Source organism: Lutra lutra, chromosome 5 (genome assembly GCF_902655055.1).
Source record: "Lutra lutra chromosome 5, mLutLut1.2, whole genome shotgun sequence".
Classification (NCBI taxonomy): Eukaryota; Metazoa; Chordata; class Mammalia; order Carnivora; family Mustelidae; genus Lutra; species Lutra lutra.
The window spans coordinates 42,817,227-42,843,479 of NC_062282.1; the positions used below are offsets into that span (position 1 = coordinate 42,817,227).

Here is a 26,253-nt window from a genome sequence, read left to right on the forward strand (position 1 = left end):
AGTAGGGAAGTGAAAACAGGGAGCTGGGGAAAAATGGAAGCTGGACCAAGAGGAACTTGAACTTAAACAACTCTGGGCAAGAGCCTATTTTTTTTTGGAAGTAGAGTATGCCTGTGTGTTACCATGGAAACCAAGAGCGTCTTTGTCCAAAGTGCATGCCCACAGCCTGGCCAGGCCCCACGGGCATCTGGGGTTGGACTCCCTGGGCTGTGCCCTCCCATCCAGACCACTGGATTCAAGGTCTCGGTTACCTCCTTGGGGTCCATGAGCCATATCCCAACAACAATCAGGAGCCAGAAGTGTCCTACTTACTACCTTTTATTCTCAGAGCTGTGGCCCTGAGGGCGGGTGATAAGCTTGGCTGCACAGAGGGAAGGGGTGGGCAGGGTGGGGGCGTTGTAAAGAGGCTGGTTCTTCTGGGTGTGCTGCTGGAGAGGGGGAAGGGTGGCTCTTCCCCCAGCTAAACAGGCTAGAAAGGCAAGGTCAAAAGGGCAGACATGTTGGGTGTGGGGGAGCACTGTCTCCTCTCCGTATACCTTCCATGTCATCCGTGGGCCTGGATCTTGGGGCTCCATGTTGGAGGCTGAAGCTCCCATAGCACGGAGCTCCTAGTCTACCGCCTTGGGCCACGTGTTCGATGATCGATGGGGGGTCGGGCCACAGGGCCCTCCTGCATCATTAAATCTGTGTTCCCTGACGTGACTGGTGTCTAAGGATGATGGAGAGCCAGGAGCCAGGGTGTCCCGGAAGGCGGCGCACAGTGGGAGACAGGGAGCTGGGGAGCAGTGTGTGAGAGAAGGAGAAGAGGGGCTAGGGTTGGGGATGGAGGGGAGCAAGGAGGCAGTGGCCACACAGGGCGGGCTGTGTGCCGGTGTCAGCGTCTGCTCTTCTCACACGGCCACTACAGAGATGAGAAGCAGGTTAGGTTTGGGGTCCCCTGTCGTCCCTGCCCCTTCCCAGCATCCTGGGATCTCAGAGGTGAGGAGTCTCCACCCCTGCAGGCCCTAACGGTGGTTATCGGGTGTGAAATGGATGTCCTGGGGAGGTTGGAGGACGGCCCACGGTCGTGCTGTGCCGGCCCTCCGGCCCTGAGGGATTCGGCCTCCCGGGGGATAAGCTGCTAGATCCTGGGTGACCCCTGCAGGGGCCCTTACCTTGGCCCAGGTCCTGCTTGGTCATACCCAGCCCGGATGACAGGTCTTCCATGTCCAGTGGCTCTGCAAGGGAGCAGCAAGGCCATGTGTCACTTGACAGTCCAGCCTCCCACACCCATTGGCGAGGGGCCAGGGTCCTCCTTCCCAGCCTGGCCACCGGCCTCGTGCCTGGTGGAGGCAGAACTGTTGCTGGGTGTGCTCAGGGCAGGCCCAGGGAGGGAGTGATGACATGAGATGGGCAGAGCTGTAGGACCCCTGGGTGCACCATGGGCGGTGGCCGGCTGCGTGATGTTCACAGAAGAAGGACGAAAGGACAGGTGAGTGAGTAGATGAGTGGATGTAAGGAAAGGAAGGACCGATGGACAAACAGATGAGTGCATGGGTAGGTGGATAAAGGGGCAGCTGGAGGGCTGTCCCAGGTGTGCCAGGAGGCCCTTCTCACGCTCAGCCTTCTCAGCCCTTCTGCTCCTTGGGCACTCCCTGGCTGAGTGGGCACTGCTTACCCCTGCAGTTACGGTGCCCACGGCTCCTGGTGTGGGGGACCTCGGTGCCGTTGGGGAAGACGCACCAGCAGTAGCCGGTGCTCCCATAGCACTGGAGCGGCTTATAGTTGCCGTTCTCGTCGCACTGGGGCCTGAATGTGCCAGGATGGACGGCGGGGACGCGGCTGACCTCCTCCTGGCACTGGGTCAGTGCTGAAGCGACAGGCATGGTGAAGACACAGTGAGTGAGCAGACCCTGGGCCAGAGTCTCAGCAGAATCCACATACTGCTGCTGTGGGCCTAATGCCTTCTGCCCAGGTGGCGGTGCTCACTCTACCCCTGGCACCGATGGGGGAAACAGGCCTGAACCAACAAGGTGTGAGATTGAAGAGGATGTGAATGGCCACATGGCACACTTATCCTAGAACTTGGTAATTTCTTCGGACACTCAATGCCTATTAAAGTTTGGAATTGCTCCTGTGATTCTTATTTCTGAGAAAAGCAATGGGCATCTCGGGAAGTCTGAGCCTCTGTTACTGAGTTATCCGAGTGCAAATGGGGCTTTCTTTGAGCACGTTGTAGAGGGCTTCAGACATCAGCTGGGAGTTGGTCACAATGGCATCAAAGGTGCCTTCTACAAATCTAGGTTTAGAAAATCGTCCGGCCCATACTGGCTGTGTGAGCTTGGGAAGGTCCCTCTGCAGCTGGGCTCATGAGCCCTGCCCCAGCCCCCTCACGAGAGCCTGTGCAGGGTTGAGTGGAGAAGGTCACTGTGATGATACGTGATGGGATGTGTCAGGTCATTTTGCTCCAGGCCCACGTGTGCAGTGCCATCCCCCCACAACAGAGGTCATCCTCTAAGGGGAGTGCGGAGGAGCAGCCAAGCCCAGAAGGAACAGGCAGGAGAGACAGGAGGGAGAGTTAGAGACCGGGAGAGTGCCAGGGCTTGGATCTGGGAGTGCTCTAGGTCCTAACCTCTGCAGCTCCCAGAGAGCACCGAGGGAGCTTCCAGAAGCCCTGGCATTCCAAGGCTCCCGCTCCACATACCTTTTAGTGGAACCTCAGGCTTATTCTCCAGGGAGTTCTTGCTCATTTCGAACAGGAGCCACTGATATATCCAGCTCTCGAAGACCTGACGGGATCGAGGCAAGGGGTCAGGCTCCATAGCTCCCTCCAACCCTGCCCGACTTTGCCCCTGGGGACAGATGTGAAGGGTCCAAGAGGGACCCAGCAGCTGAGTCCAGCTGTAGCTGGGTTCCTGCTTAGAGACCCATGGAGTTTGGTCGAGATGGTTCCTCAGCTCCGAGCCCTCTTCATGGCTATGGCTTTGTTGGTGCTGGCGCCCCACCTCTAGCTTCCTGAGGTTGGCCTCCCCGGCCCAGCCCTCATGGAGCCTCTCCCAGCCCTGTCCTAGATGTCAGGGATGAGAGGGAGCCAGCGCGCGGAGGGGGGGTGGGGGTGGGGGGTGGGCTGCTGACCTTCCAGTCCAGGGGCCCCATGGTGTTCTTAAGGTGTTTCAGGTTCTCTGGGAAGCTCCCCTTCAGCTTTGGGTACACCTTCAGGGGGTCGGCCTCCTGTGGGGTAGCAAGACAGGAAGGAAGGTCTAAAAAGCTCTCTGGCAGACAAGGTGAAACGTGCCACCCACCTTCCCTTGGACCTCTGCCATAATGGAGCCAAGGACAGGGGAGGCAGCAAGGGCCTTCCAGCTGCACAGCTGTACAATCCCAGTGCCAGGAGTTCAGAGACCCAGGTTCCAGGCCTGGTCCTACCCATAAACCCCAGTCTTCTACTCCTTGCAGACCCCTACCCATCCTCTAGGTCTCCCTTCCTCAACACCCCCTCCACTCCCCCCACTCATTTGGGTCCTCTGCTACTTTCTCCTGCCAGTCCCTTATCACCTAGTCACTTGTCTATCTCCCATGTTAGCCTGGGACCCCCGTGGGGTCGAAAGCAGAGTCTGATTTCTTCCCAGTGTGAGCCCAGAGCCTTGCACAGTGCCTGGTACAGAGTAGACATGCAGCAGAAACTTGGGAAGGAAAAACGGGCATCTTGAGCAAGTCACTTCCGGGCTTTAGGCCTCAGATCCTCCATCTCAAACACTCAAAAAAGTGGACAGCAGGGCTAGACTACAGATGATGCTGAAGGGCCACACTGGTGTTCTTTCACTAATCCAGTGAGTCCGGAATGGTGCAGGCCCTGGAGCACAGTGTCAGGGGAACCCGGGTGGGCAGGCAGGGCCATGGTGGGGTCCCACTCACCAGAAGCACATGCATCACGTGGTCCTGTGTCATGTTGCCATACTTGGTGACATTCTGCAAGGGCTGTGGAAGGAAAGAAAAGGGGGTCACCAGTACTGACCCACAGAGGAGAGGCCCTGGAACAGAGCCAGCTTTCCAGGTCTGGGTAAGAGGCGGGAGTTCCAGGTGCCCCCCAGGAACAGGCCTGTCTCCACCACCCCAGGAGTAGGATCCCAAGTAGGAGAGCTCAAACAAGTCACTTTACTGCATCAATGTCCTTAGTGGTCAGATCTGCATAAGCTTTTCTGCCCAGGTATTGTGGGCAGCGGATTGTTTCATGACAGAAACATCACCCATTTATGACAAAAGGGAGGCGGCTGTGAGATGCTCTGGGAAACGAGAAGCCTTTTGTTTTTTGTTTTGTTTTGTTTTTTTAAAGATTTTATTTATTTATTTGACAGAGAGAGATCACAAGTAGATGGAGAGGCAGGCAGAGAGAGAGAGAGAGGGAAGCAGGCTCCCTGCTGAGCAGAGAGCCCGATGCGGGCCTTGATCCCAGGACCCTGAGATCATGACCTGAGCCAAAGGCAGCGGCTTAACCCACTGAGCCACCCAGACGCCCACGAGAAGCCTTTTGTAAACATCCCAGGGATGGACTGAAGAGGCTCTTTCCTCCCCCTTGACTGGGCTTTTGCTGCTCAGCTGTCGTCCCCTGTCCCTCAGCACCTGCCCTCCCCATGCTAGATGACACCTCGCTGTTCTACTGCCCTAAGGTTGTCCTTACCTCCTGGAGCAGTTCTGGCATGGGCAGCGCCTGCATCAGCATGGGGGTGGCAACCCTCATCTTGTTCAAAGGCTTGGGAGCTGTGGGGACAGGAGGTACAGTATGGGTGTGGTCCCAGTGCTCAGGGAAGAGAGTACTCGTCTTGGGGACTGAGATCTCCAACCTAGTGAGAAGGGGCTGGAATCCCAGACCCAAGGGAGAAGAGAGTGGGCCCAGCTGGGGGCAGGGATGGGGTCTTGAGGGAAGGACGGTGGGTGGGAGAGGTCAGGATGGAGGTGGAGCACGCACGTTTGGGAAGCTTCATGCGCAGATTCTCCAGCTGCAGGTTCTGTGAGGTGATGGTCAGCTTGTCCAGCTGGCCCTGCTGCTGGTATAAGAAGTAGGCGGTGGTGGCCTGGCCAGCCAGGAGCAGAGCCACCAGGACAGAAAAGCCTGTGTACAGAGCTCCTCGGCTGCACTTGCTGTTGGGGGGAAGGAGATAGGTCAGGGTAGGGTCCACAGAGGTGGCTGGCCCAAGGACTGACTGAGAGCAGGGGAATGCCTCCCATTTCCGTCAGCTCTGCCACTCCCTCAGCTACCCCTAACACACATTAAGCACAAACAACAAGTGCCTATGGACACTTGTCCAGCTTGAAGACATGCCCCGGCCCCACAGTTCCAACCTTTGCTCCTCCTACAGCCCTACAGAAATCCTAGCAGTGCCCCTGGACCTAGGATGACTGGGGAAGAGCCAAGGACAAGTGCCTTGTCCTTCCTGGGCCTCAGTCCCACCTGTGCAACAAGGGCTTACCATAGAGGGTCTCTCTGGGTTCCTTCTGAGGGGGTCTACTGAGGATCAGGACTGTCCTCAAGGGGAAGGGGGTTTTCACCCCCCTACCTACCCAACCCCTGCAGTGAAATCAGAGAAAAGGGAAGGAAGTGGGCCCTGGACAGCAGAGCATGTGGCCCACCTGAAAACAAGAAGTGAAGCCTTGACATTTTAGGAGCAGGCTGGGGCCAGTGGATGAAGTCAGACAGGAGCAGAGTCAGGCCACCCCCTCTGGGGACACATCCTCTGCCCCACACTCTCCTTGGCTTTGAGCAAGTCTCTGCCATTGTCTGGGCTTGCCATGTGGGTGCCTCTCACCTGCGCAATTCTAGGATTTGGTGGTTTCTTCTTTGAGGTAAGATCTGTGACCACCTACGTATTTCAGATGGCACTATCCACTAGGGTGGATTTTAGTAGGAGTACGGTGCCTGAGCCTGTGTGACTGGGAGAGTATCTCACATTCTCTAAAAGAGTTGGCTGCACAGGGCGGGGTGGCCAGACCTCAGATAGTCCTTGGAGCTAGCTGTTGGGCTTTGTTTTGGGAACACATGAACATGTCAGAGTTTAGGGAATGTAAGGATTCTGTCCCAGGACCCTGAGAGCTCCTGGCCCGTTTTCTCCCACCTCACTGGGGTGGGATTACCAGAACCCCACTAGAAACTGTCAGTCTGTCACTGTACCCTGCTTACTCTGAGAACCTACAAGGACAGTTTAGGAAACTCCAGGAGACCCTTCTGCCTAGTAACTCATGACATCACATATATAGTTCATTTTCATTGGCTCTTTGCTTGCCAGTCCTCTGCATGTTCTGGGCCAAGGTCCAGCCCAAAAGATTGCTTTCTGTTAGGAGAAAGCAAAACCCCGCATGGGGAAAAGGAGGAGACCAGACAGGAGTGGAAAACAAGTACTGCTTCTTGGCCTTTTCCAGAAACAGGGGTGGCCTGGCTTCTGTGAACGTCCACCCAAGGCTGGGTCTTGCCTGGTTCAAGCTCTCCAGCTCGTCTCCATGCACACCCCTTCCACAACCCCACACGCAATCCAGTCCCAGTTCTTCCTTCCACTGTACCTTCTCTGAACCTCAGTTTCTCAGAAGGCCAAAGAATCTATAGGGTCATATTGGAGATGAGACCTGGCATAGAATCCTGGCTCTGCCACCCCCTTAGTTCAGGGAGCAGGGGCAAGTCAACCCCTCTGAGGAAGTTGAGATAGGAATAGCTACTTAAAGAGTTGCTACATAAAATAAGATCATGAGAGTAGGGGTGCCTGGGTGGCTCAGCAGGTTAAGGCTCTGTCTTTGGCTCAGGTCATGATCCCAGGGTCATGGGATTGAGTCCCATGTTGTCGTAGGGTTCCCTGAGCCTGCTCTCCTTTTCTCTCTGTCGCGCACTCTCTCTCTCTCAAATAAATAAAGTCTCAAGACAAAAAAAAAAAAAAAAATCATGAGAGTAAAGCTCTTGGCTCCATATCTAGGGACAGTTAGCATTGAGTACTATTCTCAGAGGAGTTAATAGTTAACTTTAGCATCTGGTTTTCTTCCTCTTTTTGAATGCGGATACCCTGGTTCTGGCTGACTGCCAACTCTTGCCACCACTCTCTTCATTTCCTCCTTTCCATTGCCTCCTTCTTGAATGAAAAATAATAATAATAAATGACTGAAGTCAGGAGCCAACCAGAACTAGCAGGAACCATGATACAAATGTTGCGAGGCAGAAGAGTTCACAAAGGGGTCTGAGAAACAGGCTCAAGCTGGAATGGTCCGAGCACACAGGACCGGGGCCAGTTTTAGAAGCAGTCCCTGAAGGAAAGGGAAACCAGGCAAGGATTTGAGGAGGGGGCACCCTCTCTGTACACTGAGCTTGCACGAGGTCTACGACTTACTGGGTGGCCCTCCCGGCCCTCTCTGCAAATCCTGCCTCTACAAGGAGGCCAGATGGTAGAGCAAGCTCACACTTTGAAATCAGGCTAGTCCTGGATTCAAATTCTGACTCCAATACTCACTAGCTGTCATAACTCGGTAAGCTGCTAACTAATAAAGCTTAACAATGTCTCAATTTTCTCTTACGTAAAAAGGGGCTAATAAAAGTACTGGACTTATAAGAGTTAGGGTTGGATTTAGCACATAACTCATCATAGAAATTACCCTGGCTGAGGACTGGTGACAGGTAGTCAGTGAAAGGGAACGATTATCATATCTAGTATCATCATTGCTTTTATTATTACTGAGACCCAAAGAGAAGTAGCAATTTGTCTATGTCACATATGACGACAGCAGAACTTAGACCAGAATCTAGCCCTCACAGGAGAGTCAGCCCTCCTAGCCCTGGGGTTCTTTGGGATTTTCACAGGCATGCTCTACAGTCTATATCTGGTCACCCCTGTCCCCTAGAATGCAGTTCCTCATAACATCTCTGAGTGTCTCTCCCAAAGCCCTTTCTGCCTGGCAACAGCTGACATCACAGCTCTGAGTCCCTATAATTTGTAAACTACTTTTTTTTTTTAAGATGTTTAAGTCATCTCTACGTCCAACATGGGGCTCAAACTCACAACCCTGAGATTAAGAGTCACATGCTCTACAGACTGAGACAGCCAATCGCCCCAATTTGCAAATTACTTTTTGAAGACTGGGGAGAGTAGGGCTATGGGGTAACTGCATTCTAACCCTCTTTCTATCTTTCTTTCTTTCTTTTCCTTTCTTTCTTTCTTTCTTCTTTCTTCCTTTCTTCCTTTCTTTTTCAGGGAAACACCTGGATGAAACAATGCTGGGGCTGAGAAAGGGGTCCTGGAGTCCCCTGGATGGTTGCGCTGGCCCCTTGCTACAAGGGAGAGGGACACAGGCAGGGCATGACCCATGTCAACCTTCAGTCCCTTCTAAAAATTTAGCCAGAAGCCCTCCACCACCCTTGTCTTTTCCTGCCTCCTCTCAGCATCTCTCTGGTAATGGCAGACATGTCCATCTACTCTACAAACACCAGCAACTACACTTCCCTGATACAAATGCATACATCTATCTGTGGTGATTAGGGAGAAACTCCACTGTGATAAGCAGCTTCTACCATCCTCTTTGAGAAACTCTGGATCCATAACATTTTCCAAATCTAGTCCAAGGTTTCTAACCCAGGATTCACAGTCCACCTTCAGGTGGTTTGTGAAGCCGCTGATACTGTGTGAAAGTCTAGGGGGAGAATTTGCGGCTGTCTTGAGATTTTGAGAACAAAAGTGTATCATGCAAAGAAATTTAAAACACCTGCCCTAGAGAAGATCCCCCATTTTACAGGAGGGAGGACAGAAGCCCAGAGCAGGCCAGAGACTTGCTGAAAACCACCCAGAGTCAGGGCCTGGATCCATCCCCCCATGGCTCCCTGTCCAGTGTTCCCCCTGCAGCACCCAGGCCTGTCTGTGTGGTCCAGGATTTGTGTGCTCTCTCCTGCAGCTCACACGTACCTCTCTGGGGCACTGGGGCGCTGGCCCAGCATGGGCAGCTGCTCATGGTTGGAGATGAGGTCGCGCTGGTCTTCCATGGTTCTGGCCTCTGGACTTCCCCACACTTCCTGCTGCTCCTGCTGCTGCTGCTGCTGCCTCCGCCGCTGCCCGGGTATCTGGGACCCTGAACGCCTGGCTTACCTCTTGAAGCTGGAGCTGAGGAGGAATCTGATTTGTCCACCAGAGGCTACTCCGCCCACCTGGTAAAAGTGGAAGTGAAAACCACAAAGCTGGAAATACCCCCCACTTAGGCAAAGCTGCCTTAAACAGGGCAGGATGGGGAGGTGGGGGCTCCCCAGACAGGTAGAAAGGCCAGCATACTTCCATTGGCTGCTCAGGGCCCTCATCACTTGTTTCTGGGCAGACCTGTGGATTCACAAGGCACTTTGGATATTGTGAGAAACAGACAAACATTCACTCCCTAGCAGGAAATCACTTTGAAACAGAAAATGCCTTTGTCTCCCCTGCTCCCCCACTGATGAGTGGGTGCAGAAGTGGGGGGGTGATGGGCTCCATGTTCCCCATGCTCCCTTCTAACTTGAGGATTTTATGAACCCACGTCCACGGTTCTAAGGCTCTGGTACTGACATTTGCTGCCACTTACTAAACCTTCCTTTGTGCCAGACACCATATTAATTGTTTCACATGGTTTGTTTCATTGAATCTCTACAGCGACCCTTTGAGGCCTGTTATAGTTTATATATATAGGTAGGGACATTTACAGGTAGGGATACTACGGCTTTGAGAGGCTCTGTGCTTGCTCCAGATCAGGCATCCAAGAAGTGGGGAATCCCTGGTTTTAACCACTCTACTCTTACGCATGAAGTACAAACCATGTGGTTCAAATTCAGGTCAGTGGGGGCCTCTGTGGAAGGCCGGGGAAGGGTACCCAAGGGAGATTTAACTATGTTGGCAAGGTTTCATTTCTTACTATCTTGTGGCTTACCTACCATATTTGTTTTATTAATCTTTATGTCTTTTGTGCATTTCAAAATTTACATTAATTTTTTTTTAGTAATTTATAGTAGTTTTTAATTTAAAAACGTTGTGGTCTGGGCACCTGGGTGGCTCAGTTGGTTGGGCATCTGCCTTCAGCTCAGGTGGTGGCCCCGGGGTCCTGGAATTGAGTCCTGCATCGGGCTCCTGCTCCAAGAGGAGTCTGCTTCTCTCTCTGCCTCTGCCTCTCTCTTTGTGTCTCTCGTGAATAAGTAAATTAAATCTTTTTTAAAAAATTAAAAAATAAAAACTTTGTGGTTTGAAGATTCAATGAGTCTTAGATTTCAAGATTAAAGGGAGATAGTGTACATATTTTGAGGGGGGGGAAGCAGACATGGCCTTCAAAGCACCAGACCTGAGTTCAAATCCCAAGTCAGAAAGACCCTAGACCCATGACCTGAGCCAGCCCCTTGACCTGTCTGAACTGGTTTTAGTTTTTGGAAAGGAAGGACTATTAACACTAACCAATCTGAGAGATGTAAGATTAAATAAGCATTTAGCCCAGAGCCTGGTACTACCAGAGATGCTCAAGAAATTAAACTGTTACTCAAATATTTACCAGGTATTTTCTAGATAACCAAGACCAGTGAAATCATGTATCCATACAAACTTCAGCACAAATGTTATAACAGCCCCAAACTGGAAACAACCCAAACATCCATCCACAGGTGACTAGATAAACTGTGGTTTATCCATACAATGGAATACCGCTCAGCAATAAAAAGGAATGAACTATTGATACTCATACTACCTGGATGAATCTCAAAATAATTATGCTATACGAAAGAAGCCAGAACAGAAGAGTATATACTATGTGATTCCATTTAGATAAAATTCTAGGAAATGCAAACTAATATACAGTAATAGAAAAGAGATGAGGATGGAGGTTGGATGGCGCAGGAAGGGACAAAAAGAAAGGATGACTAAGGGACAGAAAGAAACTGTGGGGCATTATCTTGATTATAGAGCTATTTTCATAATGTTTGCATATGTCATAGCTTGCCAAATTGTGCACTTCAACATGTAAAATTTAGTATGTGTCAATTATAACTCAATAAAGCTATTTTTTTAAAGATTTTATTTATTTATTTGACAGAGAGAGATCACAAGTAGACAGAGAGGCAGGCAGAGAGAGAGAGAGGGAAGCAGGCTCCCTGCTGAGCAGAGAGCCCGACGTGGGACTCGATCCCAGAACCCTGAGATCATGACCTGAGCCAAAGGCAGCGGCTTAACCCACTGAGCCACCCAGGCGCCCCCAATAAAGCTATTTTTAAAGTAAGACTTTTGAAAGACATTTCTTTTTTTTTTTTTAAGATTTTATTTATTTATTAGAGAAATGGAGAGAGAGCACAAGTAGGCAGAGCAGCAGGCAAAGGGAGAGGGAGAAGCAGGCTCCCCGCTGAGCAGAGAGCCCGATGCGAGGCTCCATCCCAGGACCCTGAGATCATGACCTGAGCTGAAGGCAGCTGCTTAACCAACTGAGCCACCCAGGTGCCCTTTGAAAGACGTTTCTTAAAAGACAAGTGACAAAGAAAAATAGTGTGTGTGCTTCAAAGGTCACTATTAAGAAAGTGAAAAGTCAGCACATAAAATAGGAGAAAATACAAGTTATATATCTGATAAGGATCTAATGTCCAGAATATAGAAAGAGAGATTAGAACTCAAGAGTCACAAGACAACCTAATTCCAAACGGGCGAAGGATTTCAGATTTTTCTCCAAAGATGTGGAAATGGTCAATAAGCGCGTGAGAAGATGCTCCCCATCGCTAGTCACCAGGAAAAAGCAAATTAAGGCTTCAGTGAAGGGCCACTTCATACCCACTATGATGGCTATCATCAAAAAGACAATAACACGTGTTACCAAGATGTGGAAAAAGTGGAACTGTCATTATTGCTGGTGGGAATGTAAAATGGCGCAGCCGGAGCGGAGCGCCTGGCTGGCTCAGTCCGTAGAGCATGCGACTCTTGATCTCAAGGGCGTGAGTTCGAGCACCATGCTGGGGACAGAGTTCACTTTAAAAAAATAATATGGGGGCGCCTGGGTGGCTCAGTGGGTTAAGCCTCTGCCTTCGGCTCAGGTCATGATCTCAGGGTCCTGGGATCGAGCCCCGCATCGGGCTCTCTGCTTAGCAGGGAGCCTGCTTCCTCCTCTCTCTCTGCCTGCTTGTGATCTCTGTCAACTAAATAAATAAAATCTTAAAAAAAAAAAAAAAGAATTTAAAAAATAAATAATAAAAATAAATAAATAAAAAAATAATATGGTTCAACAACTTTGAAAAACAATTTGATAATTCCTCAAAAAGGTAAACACAGAGTTACCATGTGACCCACTAATTCTGCTCTTAGATATCTACACAAGAGAAATGAAAACATACACCCCCACACAAAAACTTGTATACAAATGTTCATAGCACCATTATTCCTGGTAGCCCCAAAGTGAAAAGAGCCCAATAGCCATCAGCTGATGACTGAGTGAATAAAACGTGGCATGTCCACAAAATAGAATATTACTTAGCCATAAAGAGGAGTGAAAATCTCAACAGAACTGTTGTTTTTAAAAAACAATGAAGTACTGATTCATGCCACAAAATGTTTGAATTTGGAAAACATTATGCTAAATGAAATAAGCCAGACATAAAAGGCTACATATTGTATGATTCTATTTCTGCGAAATGTCTAGAATAGGCAAATCCATAGAGACAGAAAGGAGATTAGTAGCTGCCAGGGGCTGGGGGTGGGGAGAGAGCTGGGGAGGGGGTATAGAGAATGCTTGTTAACGGGTACAGGGTTTCCTTTTGGGGTGATGAAAATATTCTGGAATTAGATAGTGTTGATGGTTACACAACTTTGTGAATATATGGAAAACCACTGAGTTGTACAATTTTAAAAGCTTGAATATTGTGGTGTGTGAATTATAGCTCAATTTAAAAAAAGATTTCTTGGTAAGGATGGCTAGAACACACATATAGCTTTGCTTCCTCTCTCAAATGACTTTTTTTTATGTAAACTATAAGGACAAAGAGGACAGAAAAGAAAACAGCAGCAGAATTTTGGAAGCTGTAGAGCATATAGACTAGCGGTAGATCCCACAGCAGACCCCAGAAAGCTAAATCCTAAAGCCACAGCTAGAAAAGCCGAGAAGCTACCTATTTACATGGTAGAACAGGCTCAGGAACTGGGTTATTAGGCAACTGGGTGGGAGTAAAGGTGGGGCTAAAAAGAAGAGGGTTGGTTGCAGGTCTTTTTATGAAACAGTTGGATATTCCCACTTCCTCTCCCTCCCCAAGTACACCCCCCTCTCTGAGAGAAGATTGGAAGTTTATCCCCAGGCATAGTAAAGGGCATGGGCTGGTACTAAAGCTGAGAGTTCCAACCTTCTCTCCCTCCCAGTCCCCAGAATGCTAGAAGGTAGGGTCTTTCCCTCAAGATAATACATGGAAAGATCCTTCTTTGGGGAACATGACCATACCAGGAGGAATGATCTAAATATACTAACATTGGGGGTTCCCTACTGGACAGATAATGCTACAGGGAAGCCCTCGATAAGCCCTACTCGTGGATCACAGCTTCCATTTGTTTTTTTAGACAATCAAAGATCATGAACATCTGAAGAAAGCCTCCAGCATAAAAGAGAATGAACTAAACAAATAACCAGACCTCAAAAAAGCACCATGGAGGAAAGCAAATGGGCATGAATAGCCTTAGGGACATAAAAGATGCTCCTGTACCCAGGAAACAAGAATAGGATGCTATAAAGATATAGGTGCTGTTAGAAGAGAAACACAGCTATTAAAGATTAAAAGTACAAAGGAAGACACTAAAATCAGTAGGCGGAAGATAAAGTTTTTTTTTTAATATCTCAGAAAGATAAATTTCCCACAAGGATAAAAAGAAAAATCTAAAAGAAAAGAAAAGAGAATTAAAACCGGTCTGGGAAGCCCAACAGCCAAATATCAGAGTTTAAGAAACAGAGAACAGAGAAAATCAGGGGGAAGAAATCATCAGTGAAAAAACTCAGTACCATTTCCAGAACTCAAGGACATACATTTCCAAACTGAAAGGGCCCAGTGAGTACCAAGGAAAAGGCATAAAATAGTTTCAAACCAGGGGATATCATGGTTGAGGTTTCAGAAAAATAAAGACAAGGATTCCACAAATTCCAAATTTCCAAAAAGGAAAAAAAAATACAGAAACCCAGGAATCACAGTGACTTTGGACTTCTTAGCAGCAACCCTGGAAACCAGAAGATAATGGAGCAATGCCCTCAAAAGTCTATGGGAAAATGATTTCCACCCTAGAATCTTTACTAAGCCAAATTATCAAATACAGGAGGGTGTTGTTAAGATATTCTCAGACATTCAATATCTCAAAAATGTTCCTTTCTCAGAAAGCTTCAGGAAGTAATCTTCTACCAGACTGAAGTTCACTAAAAATAAGAGAAGACCTGGGACAGGGGAAACTGAAATTTAGTTCGTGAGAGGGAACGGGGATTGCCAGGAGGGTAGCACACAGAAACTCTAGGAGTTAAACAAAACATTTACATTGGATCAGACCCAAAAGTTCTGAAAGACAACTCCACAAGACAAACTTAATAGATATCTGATATGCCTGGATGTACTGAGAGGCAACTTAGATCATTTTTGGAGAGTATAAGATTAAATTATGTTAATGTCATAGAAATAGAGAGTATATAATACTAAGCAAATAAGTCAATCAGAGAAAAGCAAATATATGATTTCACTCTTGGTAAAATTTAAGAAACCGGGGCGCCTGGGTGGCTCGGTGGGTTAAGCCGCTGCCTTCGGCTCAGGTCATGATCCCAGGTCCTGGGTTCGAGCCCCACATCGGGCTCTCTGCTCAGCAGGGAGCCTGCTTCCTCCTCTCTCTCTGCCTGCCTCTCTGCCTACTTGTGATCTCTGTCTGTCAAATAAATAAATAAAATCTTTGAAAAAAAAAAAAATTTAAGAAACCTATGAAAATGAGCAAAGGCAAAGAAAAAAGAGAGAAAGAGAGAGAGAGACAAACCAAGAAACAGACTCCTAACTCTAGAGAACAAACTGACTGTTACCAGAGGGGAGGTGGATGGGGGATGGGTGAAAGAGGCTATGGGGATTAAAGAGTACCCCTATCATGATGAGCCCTGAGTGAGGTACAGAATTATTGAATCACTATATTGTACCACTGGAACTATAATAATACTGCATGTTAACTATACTGTAATTAAAATAAAAAACCTAATTTCAAAAAAAGAAAGAAAAATAAGTGAAAAATCAAGACAACTATTAAGTCTTGGGAAAACAAAAGTTATATAGGAAATGTATAGTAATCCTCGTACACTGTGTGGTTCAAATTGAATGGTATACACACTGTCATAATATGGTGAACACTGAAAGTTCATCATACATAACCATACATACCACAGAGACATAAGGGAGGATGAGAGGACAGAAAGAGTGACATGGAGGGATAGAAGAGGAAAGAGGGCTAAATCTCCCTCTTCCACTGTGAAAAACCAACCAGATATTGCTTAAAATTGAAAAATCGGGAAGTAATACCAGAAGTTATTCAGAGATACAGAGATAAATACCAAAGGAACTTGCTAAAAAAGTTTGAAGTAGTATAAAGAGGAAGGTGAGGAAATGTTATTTTTCACAGCAAGCCTTATAGAAGTATTTGATTCTTTAAATATGTAAATTTGTAGCTTGGATACAAAGTAAAACTAAATATAAAAATCAAGAAAAATAAATGCATCGGGGCGCCTGGGTGGCTCAGTGGGTTAAAGCCTCTGCCTTCGGCTCAGGTCATGATCCCAGGGTCCTGGGATCAAGCCCCGCATCAGCCTCTCTGCTCAGCAGGGAGCATGCTTCCTCCTATCTCTCTGCCTGCTTCTCTGCCTACTTGTGATCTCTGTCTGTCAAATAAATAAATAAAAATCTTAAAAAAAAAAAGATTTTATTTATTTGTCAGAGAGAAAGGGGCACAAGCAGGGGGAGCAGCAGGCAGAGGGAGAAGCAGGCCCCCTGCTAAACAAGGAGTCCAAAGAAGCACTTGACCCCAGGACCCTGGGGTCATGACCTGAGCTGAAGGCAGCCACTTAACCAACCGACTGAGCCACCAAGGCATCCTTGCAATTTGTGGATCTTGACAAGATTCTGGTTTGAAAAGAAAAGCTACAAAAGATATTTTTGAGAAACTGAGGAAATGTGAATCTGGATAGAATATTAGAGGCTATTTGAGAATTATAGTTTTCCTTAGGTGGCATAATAGAATTTTTGGCCATTAAGTGAATATTTACTTTTAGGGGCTGAAGGCTAAATGAAATACTTGGAGATGACATGACATGATGTTTGCGACATATTTTCAAATGGTTCCAGAAGAAAGATACAGAGAGATATTAGATAAAATTAACAATAGTTGACTATTGATGTGGGTATAGGAAAGATCACTTTTAGGGGCTCCTGAGTAGCTCGGTCATTAAGCACCTACCTTCAGCTCAGGTCATGATCCCAGGGTCCTAGGAAAAAAGGCAATTATACACAAATCCTATACCGGCACTGTGCTGGCTGCTAAGAAGACACTACATTCCCATCACTGTTAACACTGAAACTTGTGAGGACAGTGGGCTCTTTCACAGCATAGACACATAATGTGTGCTGCAAATGCAACCTTTTTGGACTTTCTCAGTAACTATCAAAAGTTGTTTGTTTGTTTGTCTGTTTTGATAGGAAAAAATTCCAGCTCTACCACTTACTAGATGTGCGATTTTAAGTAGATTACTTAATTCCCTTTTGCCTCCGTTTCCTCATCTGTAAAATAGGCACACAATAGAATCTAATAGACATACAACAGAACCCATCTTACTGGTTGCTGGGAGAAGTGAATGAGCTAGCATACACATGCCTGACATAGAGACTAACTGTGCAATAAAATTTTGGTAGCTCAATATGATTTTTCCTGCAAACTTGCTAAATCTGAATCAGGGACCCTGACCGTGTCCAGAGATTTGGAGCTGCTCAACAAAAGGGAGCAGCAAGCCTGTCTGTTCGAGCATGTGTATCCTCCCACCCAGGGCCTTCCTGGGAGTCTCATACTGTACCCTTCGAGCTGGTCCGTTGAAATGCCTGCCTTCCCTTGGTCTGGATACTCGAGGCTCCAGGGGTGTGAGTTCCTGCCAGTTCACCAGGGCCTCAGACACGTCCTGTTCTCCTTAGTCCCTTAAGACCTGGAGAGGGAAGAGCTACCCCAGGTGGCAGGCAGGCTGTTCATGTCCGGCCCTGTCCACACCCCACATGGCCTGGCGTGGGGCCTCCGTAGATCCTAGTATACTTGGGCCATGAATACCGAGCCAGAAAAAGGGCTCTTCATGGGGAAGGAGCAGGTCTGGGCTCCAGTCTCATATCTGCTACACCTGCCCCAGGCAAGTTACTTGCTTTACTTCTTCCACTCATTCAACAGTTACTGATTGCACATCTGCTTTGTGCCAGGTACTGTCCTGGGTACTTGGGCTACCTCAATGAACAAAGCAGAGAACCACCTCTGCCCTTATGGAACACATGCTAGAGGGAAACAAGTAAACTATTCTGTGGGAGAGAGATGAGCGAGCGGGGAAAAAGGGAAGGCGTTGCTGGGGCAGGTGGATGGGGGCAGGCTGCAGCACTTCGTAGGGTGTTGGGATGGGCCTCACTGGCAAGGCCAGATTTGAGGGTAGGCTTGAAGGAGGTGAGGCGGTTTATTAAGCCCATGTCTGAGGAAGTGTCCTCGGCAGAAGGAACAGGAAGAGCAAAGGCCCCACAGTGGGGATGTGCTTGGCTTGGTTGAGGAATAGGAAGGAGGCTAGTGTGGCTAGAGTGGAGTCACTGAGCTAGAGAGTAAATGGACATAAGATCAGTGACGTATGCAGCCAGACCCTGTGGCTATGTTCGTGACTTTGGCTTTTCCTCTGAGTGAAATCAGGAGCCCTGGGAAGAAGCCTTTGAGCAGAGGAGTGCTGTTATCTAATTGCGCTTTAACACAGTGGCTCCGGCTGCTTCCTTGACAATCTGTACAATAGGGACAGACAATCCCCACTGCCTCATGGGACTGCTGGGAAGGTCTAAGGAGAGCCTGGATGAAAAGCACTTAGTAATAAAAGGCAGATATAGTACAATGCCTCTGGGAAAAAGAGACTAGCTATTCTGTTTCTTCCCATCTTATCGAAGGAACAATTGAGCAAGGAAAGAATCTGATTTGCTGGCGCCTGGGTGGCTCAGTGGGTTAAGCCGCTGCCTTCGGCTCAGGTCATGATCCCAGGTCCTGGGTTCGAGCCCCACATCGGGCTTTCTGCTCAGCAGGGAGCCTGCTTCCTCCTCTCTCTCTGCCTGCCTCTCTGCCTACTTGTGATTTCTCTCTGTCAAATAAATAAATAAAATCTTTAAAAAAAAAAAAAAGAATCTGATTTGCCCAAGGTCAGATGTTCTACAACCAATTTAGGATCTGGAACTCCCAGACTCTTCTCCCAGGTGCCATCTGGCAGGCAGGTAAATAGCCTTTCGACTTGTGATCTCAGCTAGTGCCTCTGAGCAGGACAGACTGAGTAGTCCTCCCCATGACTCATTCATCCAACACATATGTACCAAGCACCAGTTCTACACCAGGCACTAGGATACAGGGGCATGTGAAGACACCCGGCGAGGACTGAGCCCCAGCCTCCAGAGGGTGGAGCAGGAGTCAGATATCAATCAGATACCAGGCTACCAGGGACTGGGGTTAAGCTTTGGGGTCAGGGATCGATCTGGAGCCAGAGAGACCAGTTAGAAGGCTGTCGTGACAAGTCAAGCTGGAGAGGCAAGGCCTGATGGAGCCTGTGGCTAGGACATTGAGGAATGGGGACGAAGAGTAAAAAGGTCAGGAGGAAAGTCCACAGGACTTGGGCCAGACTGGACTTGGGCCTTTCTGGAGAAAGGAATGGGACCAAGATGCTGCAGAGCATTCCTACTTGGGTGACAGAGAAGATGATGTCATTCACAGAAATAGGAAGTCGTTGGCACATTTGAGGAACAGAAAGAAATGCCATACGTCTGAGCATTTTGAGCAAGGGAGAGTGGTTTCAAATGTTGTTGATGGGCTAGGCAGGGGCCAGATCATGCAGGCCTGGGTGCTAGTGGTATTACTTCAAAACAATGGGAAGCTAGCAGAGGGTGTGAGACAGGAAGGGGCTGGGTTTGGTTAATGTTTTAAAATGATGTATGGCATGCAGATTTAAGGGGAGCAGGAGTGGGAGCCTGGAGACCAGCTAGGCGTGAAGTGGCTTAGATGAGAGATGGTGGTGATTTCTGGTAGTGGTGGAGACTGGGAGAATGGATGGATTCCACAGCTGTTTTGAAGCGAGAGATGTCAGCATCTGCTTTGGGAATGAGATCAAAGATGGTGCCGGGGTTTGGGGCACAATAGATGGTGGCATTCAAGATGGGAAAGATGGAAGAGCACATTCTGGAACAGGCAGACTTCAGAGTTTGGTTTTGGCTGTATTCTGTGTGACACCCACACACAGACATCAAGTAGATGGCTGATGGTACCAGACTGAAACTTAAAAAAAGAGTGAACACAGACATTTGTAAATGATCAACTTGCAGATGGAATTTACAACCCTGGGACTAGGGCTGCGCTCTAGGGACCCTCAACATTTAGAGACTGGATGGAGGAGCAACCCTGACCAGCATAGAGGAGCCTTCAGAGAGAAGGAAAGCCAGGAGAGGGTGTGCTCACAGATCCCAATAAAGGAGTGGAGGAGGAGTGTTAACTGTGGCAGATTGTGCTGAGAGGACAAGGTGGAGGAGAAGGTCCCTGGGCATGGCCACGTGGAGGCCATGGGAGATGGAGACACGAGATCAGTGAATTGGGTTGGAAGGTGACTGGGAGAAATGGCGCCAGTGTGCAAGGGGCAGCACGGGGCGGGGGTGGGGGGGGAGGGCAGCAGCCGGAAGAGGACTCAGGTCATGGCTTTTGGGCAGGTTTGCAGGTTTGTGGATGGGAATGACTCAGGGGGGAATGGGGACGGACGGGGCTGAGCAGTGTCCTGCCCAGCTCCTGCACAATGAGGGTCTTCTGCAGAAGCTGCCCCCCAAGCAAGGCCACTCTGTCACATAGCCTCCTCCCCAGTGCCTCCCCTCCATGGCAGCCAAATGAGTGCCCCCACACCTCTGTTCTGTTCCTCAGGACTCAGCCCTCCTGCCTCAGCATGGCAGCTTGTTGCCCAAACGCTGCCACCGACAGCACCGTCTACTGGATTTGAGGAAAAAGTGAAACTTCCTGAAGTACACCAAGGGCTTCATTCCTTACTTTCATTCCCCATTGGTGTCTCACCTCTGTGAGTGAGTATAATGGATTCCTATAACACGTTTCTCATTTCATTGTCAAAACAGCCCTAGGAGCCTCAGGGAGATTGAGATAAGTACAAGCTAAGGACACTAGTAAGTGGCAGAGCTGGGACTTGAACACAGGTCTGAGCTGTCTGCAGATTCTACTCTCTTAACTACCATGTCATGCTGCCTCCAAAGACCCCTTATTCACTTTGGCCAGGCCTCCTGTACCCCTAATTCCCATGGGAGAGATTTGAAAGGTAGATGTGATTCTTTCCCTATCTTTGTCTCAGGTGGGCAATTTCTACACTCACTCTCCAGACAAGCTTAGTATCAGTTCACCAGGCTCCTGTCCTACCCAGGAACGACCGTTTTTGAGCATTTCCTTACATCCCTGATAATCTATTTGCATGCCTCCAGAGACAGAAGCAGACTGTTCTAGGCAGTAGGAAAGCATAGCAATCCAAAACACAAGACTCCAGACCGAGTTACTGTGGCTAAATCTTAACTCTGCTAACTCCGAGAGTCCTGTGCCTCAGTTTCCTCATCTGTAACATGGTAATGAGAGTCGTACCTATTTCCTAGTGTGATTATGAGGATTAGTAAGATGCTACATTTAAGTTGCTTGGTAAGTACATAATAAATTTTCGTTATTAACATCATCACTATTTTTCCTGAGGGAAACCTACCACTTACTTTCTACAACGTCCACCCATTGGGCCCTTGGAATTTACCCTCTTCTGCACTCAACTGTAGTTTAATCCTATTGTTCTGCAGTTCTCAATTTTCATTTGCTCCGGATGCAAGGTTTTGTTTTGTTTTGTTTTTTTGGGTAAGCTCAGTTACTCATCATGCAAACATGATTTTCCTAAGATCATGATTTCTCCTTGACGGAGTCACTGGTGGTTTGCCAGCCATGCTCAACGTCGCCAAATACACAACTAGGATAGGAGAATGACAGCTTAAGGCCTCGCCTCCTACCCTCACAGGCCCTCTTGTTGGCTCCAGGCTTTTGTACTCCCTGGATTTGGAACCCTGTCAGTGGGACCCCATGACTGCATATCTACCAGCAGGGCTAGATTATGTCATGACGAAGAGCCCATTTCCTGGAGACAGACAGAGCCAAACTCAAATCTAGACTCTTCTGCTTACTTGCAATATGTGATCTTGCCTAAAACACTCAGTGTCTCGGAGGCTTAGTTTCTTCATCTGCAAAAATGAGAGGATAATAACCTTGCTTACTTCCTTGGGTGCTGTGAGGACTAAGATAATGCATATAAAACACTCAACACAGTTCCTACCTCAACAAACATTTGCCATGAATATTCTAGGACTGTGCTGCCTAATAGGGCAGTCACTAGCCACATGTGGCAGTTGAAGTCTTAAACATGGCTAGTCTAATGAGATGTGCTGGATTTCAAATACTTACAATAAGAAAATAATGTAAAATACCTTGATAATTTTCATATTACTACGTTGAAATGAAAATATTTTGGATATATTGCATTAAATAAAATACATTAAAATTTATATTATTTTCTACTCTATTAATGGGCCTAGGAAATTCGAAATTACATGTGGCTCAGTTTTGTGGCTTATATTTCTTTTGGACATTACTGTTATAGCGGGGCTTTTGTAGTTTTTTGGGGGTGATGGTGGTTGCGCTTTTTTTTCCAGTGGGGGAGAAAACAATAGTACAACTAGTTTGGGGGTGTTTGAATTTTAGTGCCTTGTACCTGTCTCTGTATTTGAGCTGCAAGGGTGCTTTGGAGATGAAGGAGATCTGATCTCTTCTCTGTAAAGATGGGGAATCTGAGACCTACCCATAGACCCATGGGATATGCCTAGGACGGGAGAACTAATGGTGGCAAGAACTCAGAACCCAGACACCATCACCATCCCAAGCAGGCAGCTTCCTATCAGAATGATGCTGCCACCTAGTGGTCACCCATAAGCGAGTGCCACAAGTAAGGGCAGCTGCTCGGCTCCCTTAGGTAGCAGGACTCTGGGAGCACCTGGGTGGCTCAGTAGTTAGGTGTGCCTGCTTCGGCTCAGGTCATGATCCTGTTGGGGCCCCCTGCTTGGCTGGAAGCCTGTTTCTCCCTCTCCCGTTCCCCCTGCTTGTGTTCCCTCTTTCACTGTGTCTCTGTCAAATAGATAAATAAAATCTTAAAAAAAAAAAAAAAAAGGAGCAGGACTGCTGTCATCTACTTCCCTGTCTTTTGCAGAAGCAGAGGACAGGCGGATCCCCCTCCTGTACCTCCTTGCCAGTCAGACTGTGCCCCCACTTGCCCAGGAGCCCCAGGAGCCCCCACCTGCCCGTGTGACAGTGTAGTGATTAAATGGCACTATTTGTGGTTACAGACAAGCACGGCATTAAATCCCAGCTCTGACCCTTTCTAGCTGTGCCCCTGCCCAAGTCACTTATCTCTGACCCTTGGTTTCCCTATATGTAAAATGTGGATAACAACAGTACTTACCTCAAAGCGATTAAATGAGGTAATGCCAGGAATTTGAGTCAACAAATATCTACAAAGGACCACCACTTATGCACTGTTCCTGCTACTGGGATAGGGCAATGAACCTAAAAAGCCATGTCCAGTGGTTCTCAAATTGTGGTCTTTAGACCACTGACAGCAGCAGCATCTACCATCGTGTTAGAAATGCAAATCTTTAGGCCTCCATCTCAGACCTCCCGAATCTGATGCACGCTCAGAGTTGGAAGACCACCAGACTTAGACACACAAATATATATATATACATATACACACACACACTTAGATGTATATATCAGGTGGAGTTAAGTGCTATGAATATGGCAAGTAAATGGCTAAATATCTTGAAAATAATGGCTAGGTGGGGGGGATAGGTGGGGAACACTAATTCATCTGTGATGGTCAGAGAGAGCCTGTCTGATAAGGTGAAGGTTCCAGTAGGGATGTGAAAGCAATTATATAAAGGAAATGTTAAAAGGTATGCCTCTTCCCTTACAAGACACTTCCTATATTTATAGTAAGTCTTGGGGATATAATGTAGGTTAATAATTCCAAGATACTTCCTGAAAATTGCATACACAAATTATCCTTACATGTCATTGGCCACAACTTAAGTCATATGGACCACAATGAGCTGCGAGAAGAATCTTTTTTTTTTTTTTAAAGCTTTTTTTTTTTTTTAAAGACTTTATTTATTTATTTGACAGAGAGAGATCACAAGTAGACAGAGAGGCAGGCAGAAAGAGAGAGAGAGGGAAGCAGGCTTCTTGCTGAGCAGAGAGCCCGATGTGGGACTCGATCCCAGGACCCTGAGATCATGACCTGAGCCGAAGGCAGCGGCTTAACCCACTGAGCCACCCAGGCGCCCTTTTTTTTTTTTTTTTTTAAGTAGGTTCCATGCCCAGCATGGGGTCCAGTACAGGGTTTGAACTCACAACCCCAAGATCAAGAGTCAGATGTCTAACCAACTGAGCTATCCAGGCACCACTGAGTTTTTATTCTGATCAACCATACATCCAGCTAAAAATTGAGACTCCTTTTTATAATACAAAATGAAGAAAAGGCATATTGGGAAACAGTGATCTCTGCCACGCTAAGAGATTCTGATGTAACTAGCTTTGGGGGTCTGGTTCATACTTGTATGCCTCCAATGATGGGGAGATCTCTATCTTATTAAGCAGCCGTATTCCCTCTTCGAGCAGCTCTTTTAGAAAACTCTTTGATAACTCAAGTCTACCTCTTCCCAACTCCATCCAATGGCCAAATCCTACCACCTCAGGACTACACGCAACAAGACTGCTTGCTCCCTTCCTCTCCAAGACAGAATTGACCAATTTTAAGTTCCTAACCCATCTTCTCTTTGCACTACTAAGCTCAATGGCTTCCCTGAAGCCATGTCTTGCGAAGTTTTCCTGATTCTGCATTTAGAGATTGAAAATGACCTTCAAAGTAAACTCCTAGATGACAGGGAGCCACATCATCACCCAGGTCAATGAAGGTTAACTGGAAGGCTAGTGCCCTCACTCAGGCAGAATGGGAAGGGAGCAATCCAGGACTACATTCAGTTCCAATCCCACTGGACTTTTCTGTTTTGTAATTTCTTCAGATTTACTTTGGAGTTCAGTAATTCTTTCTTCTGTTGGCTCTCATCTGCCATTGAATCCATCCACTGAGTATTTAATTTCAGTAACTATTGTACTGTTTTGCTTCCTTTTCAAAGGCATCCGATTATTCATATTTTGCTGAAATTTTTGTTCCATTGTTTCTTTAAACATTTCCTATGAGGTTATATTTTGTTAATTCTAATATGGAGTTGGGGTCCCTGGGTGGCTCAGCCGTTAAGTGCCTACCTTAGGCTCAGGTCATGATCCCAGAGTCCTGGGATGGAGTTCCGCATCGGGCTCCCTGCTCTGCAGGAAGCCTGCTTCTGCCTCTCCCACTCCCTCTGCTATGTTCCCTCTCTGTAAAATAAATAAATAAAATCTTTTTAAAATTCCAATATGGAGTCCTTGGGATATGTAAAAAACTTTGTTGACTCTCATTTGGTGCCTATTTTCATGTCTTGGTATTTTTTTGGGGGGGGGGCCCTACTCGATTGAACCTTATCTGTAGGAAACCAGAGGGCCTCAATTGTGGTTCTTTCCAGAGGATTTGCTTTTGCCAGGGACCCAGAACAGCCCTACTAGGAACATACTAGCCCAGAAATCTGAGCACTTCTGGCTTACTGTGAAAGTCAAGCTCAACTTCCTCACCTTGGGGCTGAAGTGAGAGGTAAGGGCATAGCCTAGACTTAACTTCCTGGCGCTGATTTGGTATTTTCCAGAAGGGCTACCCCAACTTTCTCTGCCTACAGCTGTGTTCCCTAATCCATTTCATCTTGATGAACTTTTTCTCATTTTGAGTGCCCTTGGGGAGTTCCTTTATCTCTTTGAAGCACAGGAACGCATGTTTGTTTTAATTTATCAAGGATCTACAAGACTCTTTAAACGATCTAGTTTAGGGGGATCTGGGTGACTCAAGTCAGTTAAGCATCTGACTCTTGGTTTCAGCTGAGGTCATCTAAGGGTCATGGGATCAAGCCCCGCATGATGCTCCATGCTCAGTGTACAGTCTGCTTGAGAATCTCTCTGCTCCTACCCCCACTTGCCCATGCACACTCTCGAAAAAAAAATAAACATCTTCAAAAAAATTTCATGAAAAAAAAACCTAGTTTATAGAACCTATTTAGTTTCTAGAGGGAGGAAGCCCATTCACCTATTCTTTCAGTGATTCATTAATTACTGAGCCCATACTTGGGAGACTGGGCTGGGGTGGAGGACACTGAACAAGACCCACTTTGCCCTCTCAGAGCTCACAGATTAGTAGGGAGTTAGAATGTTACAGGGGACGGTGGTGGCGCATGGGAAGTAGGGGTGCCGTGGGAATTCAGTGAAGCACGTTTGAGGGGCACCCAGGAGGGTAACTTTGAGAGGGATGAAGAATGGATTCTAACAGAGGAGAAGATAGTGAGGTGAAGTGAGGGAGAGAAGATGCTGAAGGAGCCAAGCCAGGAGGGAACATGAGCAGAAGACTGAAGCCTCGGAGAACTGAAAAGTGAAAGGAAGTAGGTTTGGCTTGGGCAGGAGAGGGTGAAGTGTGTGGCAGGACCAGTAACAAAACCTGTGGTCTAGAGCTAGGCAGGAGCCAGAGCGGAGACAGGGAGGCGTATTTAGGAGGCTTCCAGGGGCTCAGGTCAGATAAAGGAGGCAGGAGGGCAGAAGAGACCATTTCTAGGGGCTTGGTCGGGGTTGCAGCTGTAGCCCATTCATCAGGCTCACCTGCCAAGGCTGGGCTCCCACGGTCCAAGTCGCAGGTGGGCAACGGCTCACCCAGTCCTCCTGCCCTGCGTGCCTGTGCCCGACAGACTGCTCTGTTCCAACCCAAGCTGTGCAAATTGGCTCTCCTTGCAAACCACTGAAAGGAACTGCTTTCAAAGACCTG

The 26,253-nt window shown here is 47.8% G+C and overlaps 1 protein-coding gene across 2 annotated transcripts; it reads right to left on the minus strand.

The window, feature by feature from the left end:
- Positions 1–300: 300 nt before the first annotated feature.
- On the minus strand, positions 301–9,156 carry CD74 (CD74 molecule). Of its 2 annotated transcripts, XM_047729511.1 has the most exons (9): positions 8,907–9,156; positions 4,946–5,118; positions 4,658–4,737; positions 3,895–3,957; positions 3,115–3,210; positions 2,684–2,768; positions 1,658–1,849; positions 1,155–1,217; positions 301–901 (listed from the first exon to the last, which is right to left on the minus strand). In XM_047729511.1, the coding sequence occupies exons 1-9, from the start codon at positions 8,981–8,983 to the stop codon at positions 891–893; spliced, it is 840 nt and encodes a 279-aa protein (XP_047585467.1). In that variant the 5' UTR covers positions 8,984–9,156; the 3' UTR covers positions 301–890. The 2 variants fall into 2 exon arrangements, with proteins under 2 accessions (XP_047585467.1, XP_047585468.1); XM_047729512.1 differs by lacking the exon at positions 1,658–1,849 and having other exon boundaries at positions 8,907–9,141.
- Positions 9,157–26,253: the final 17,097 nt, after the last annotated feature.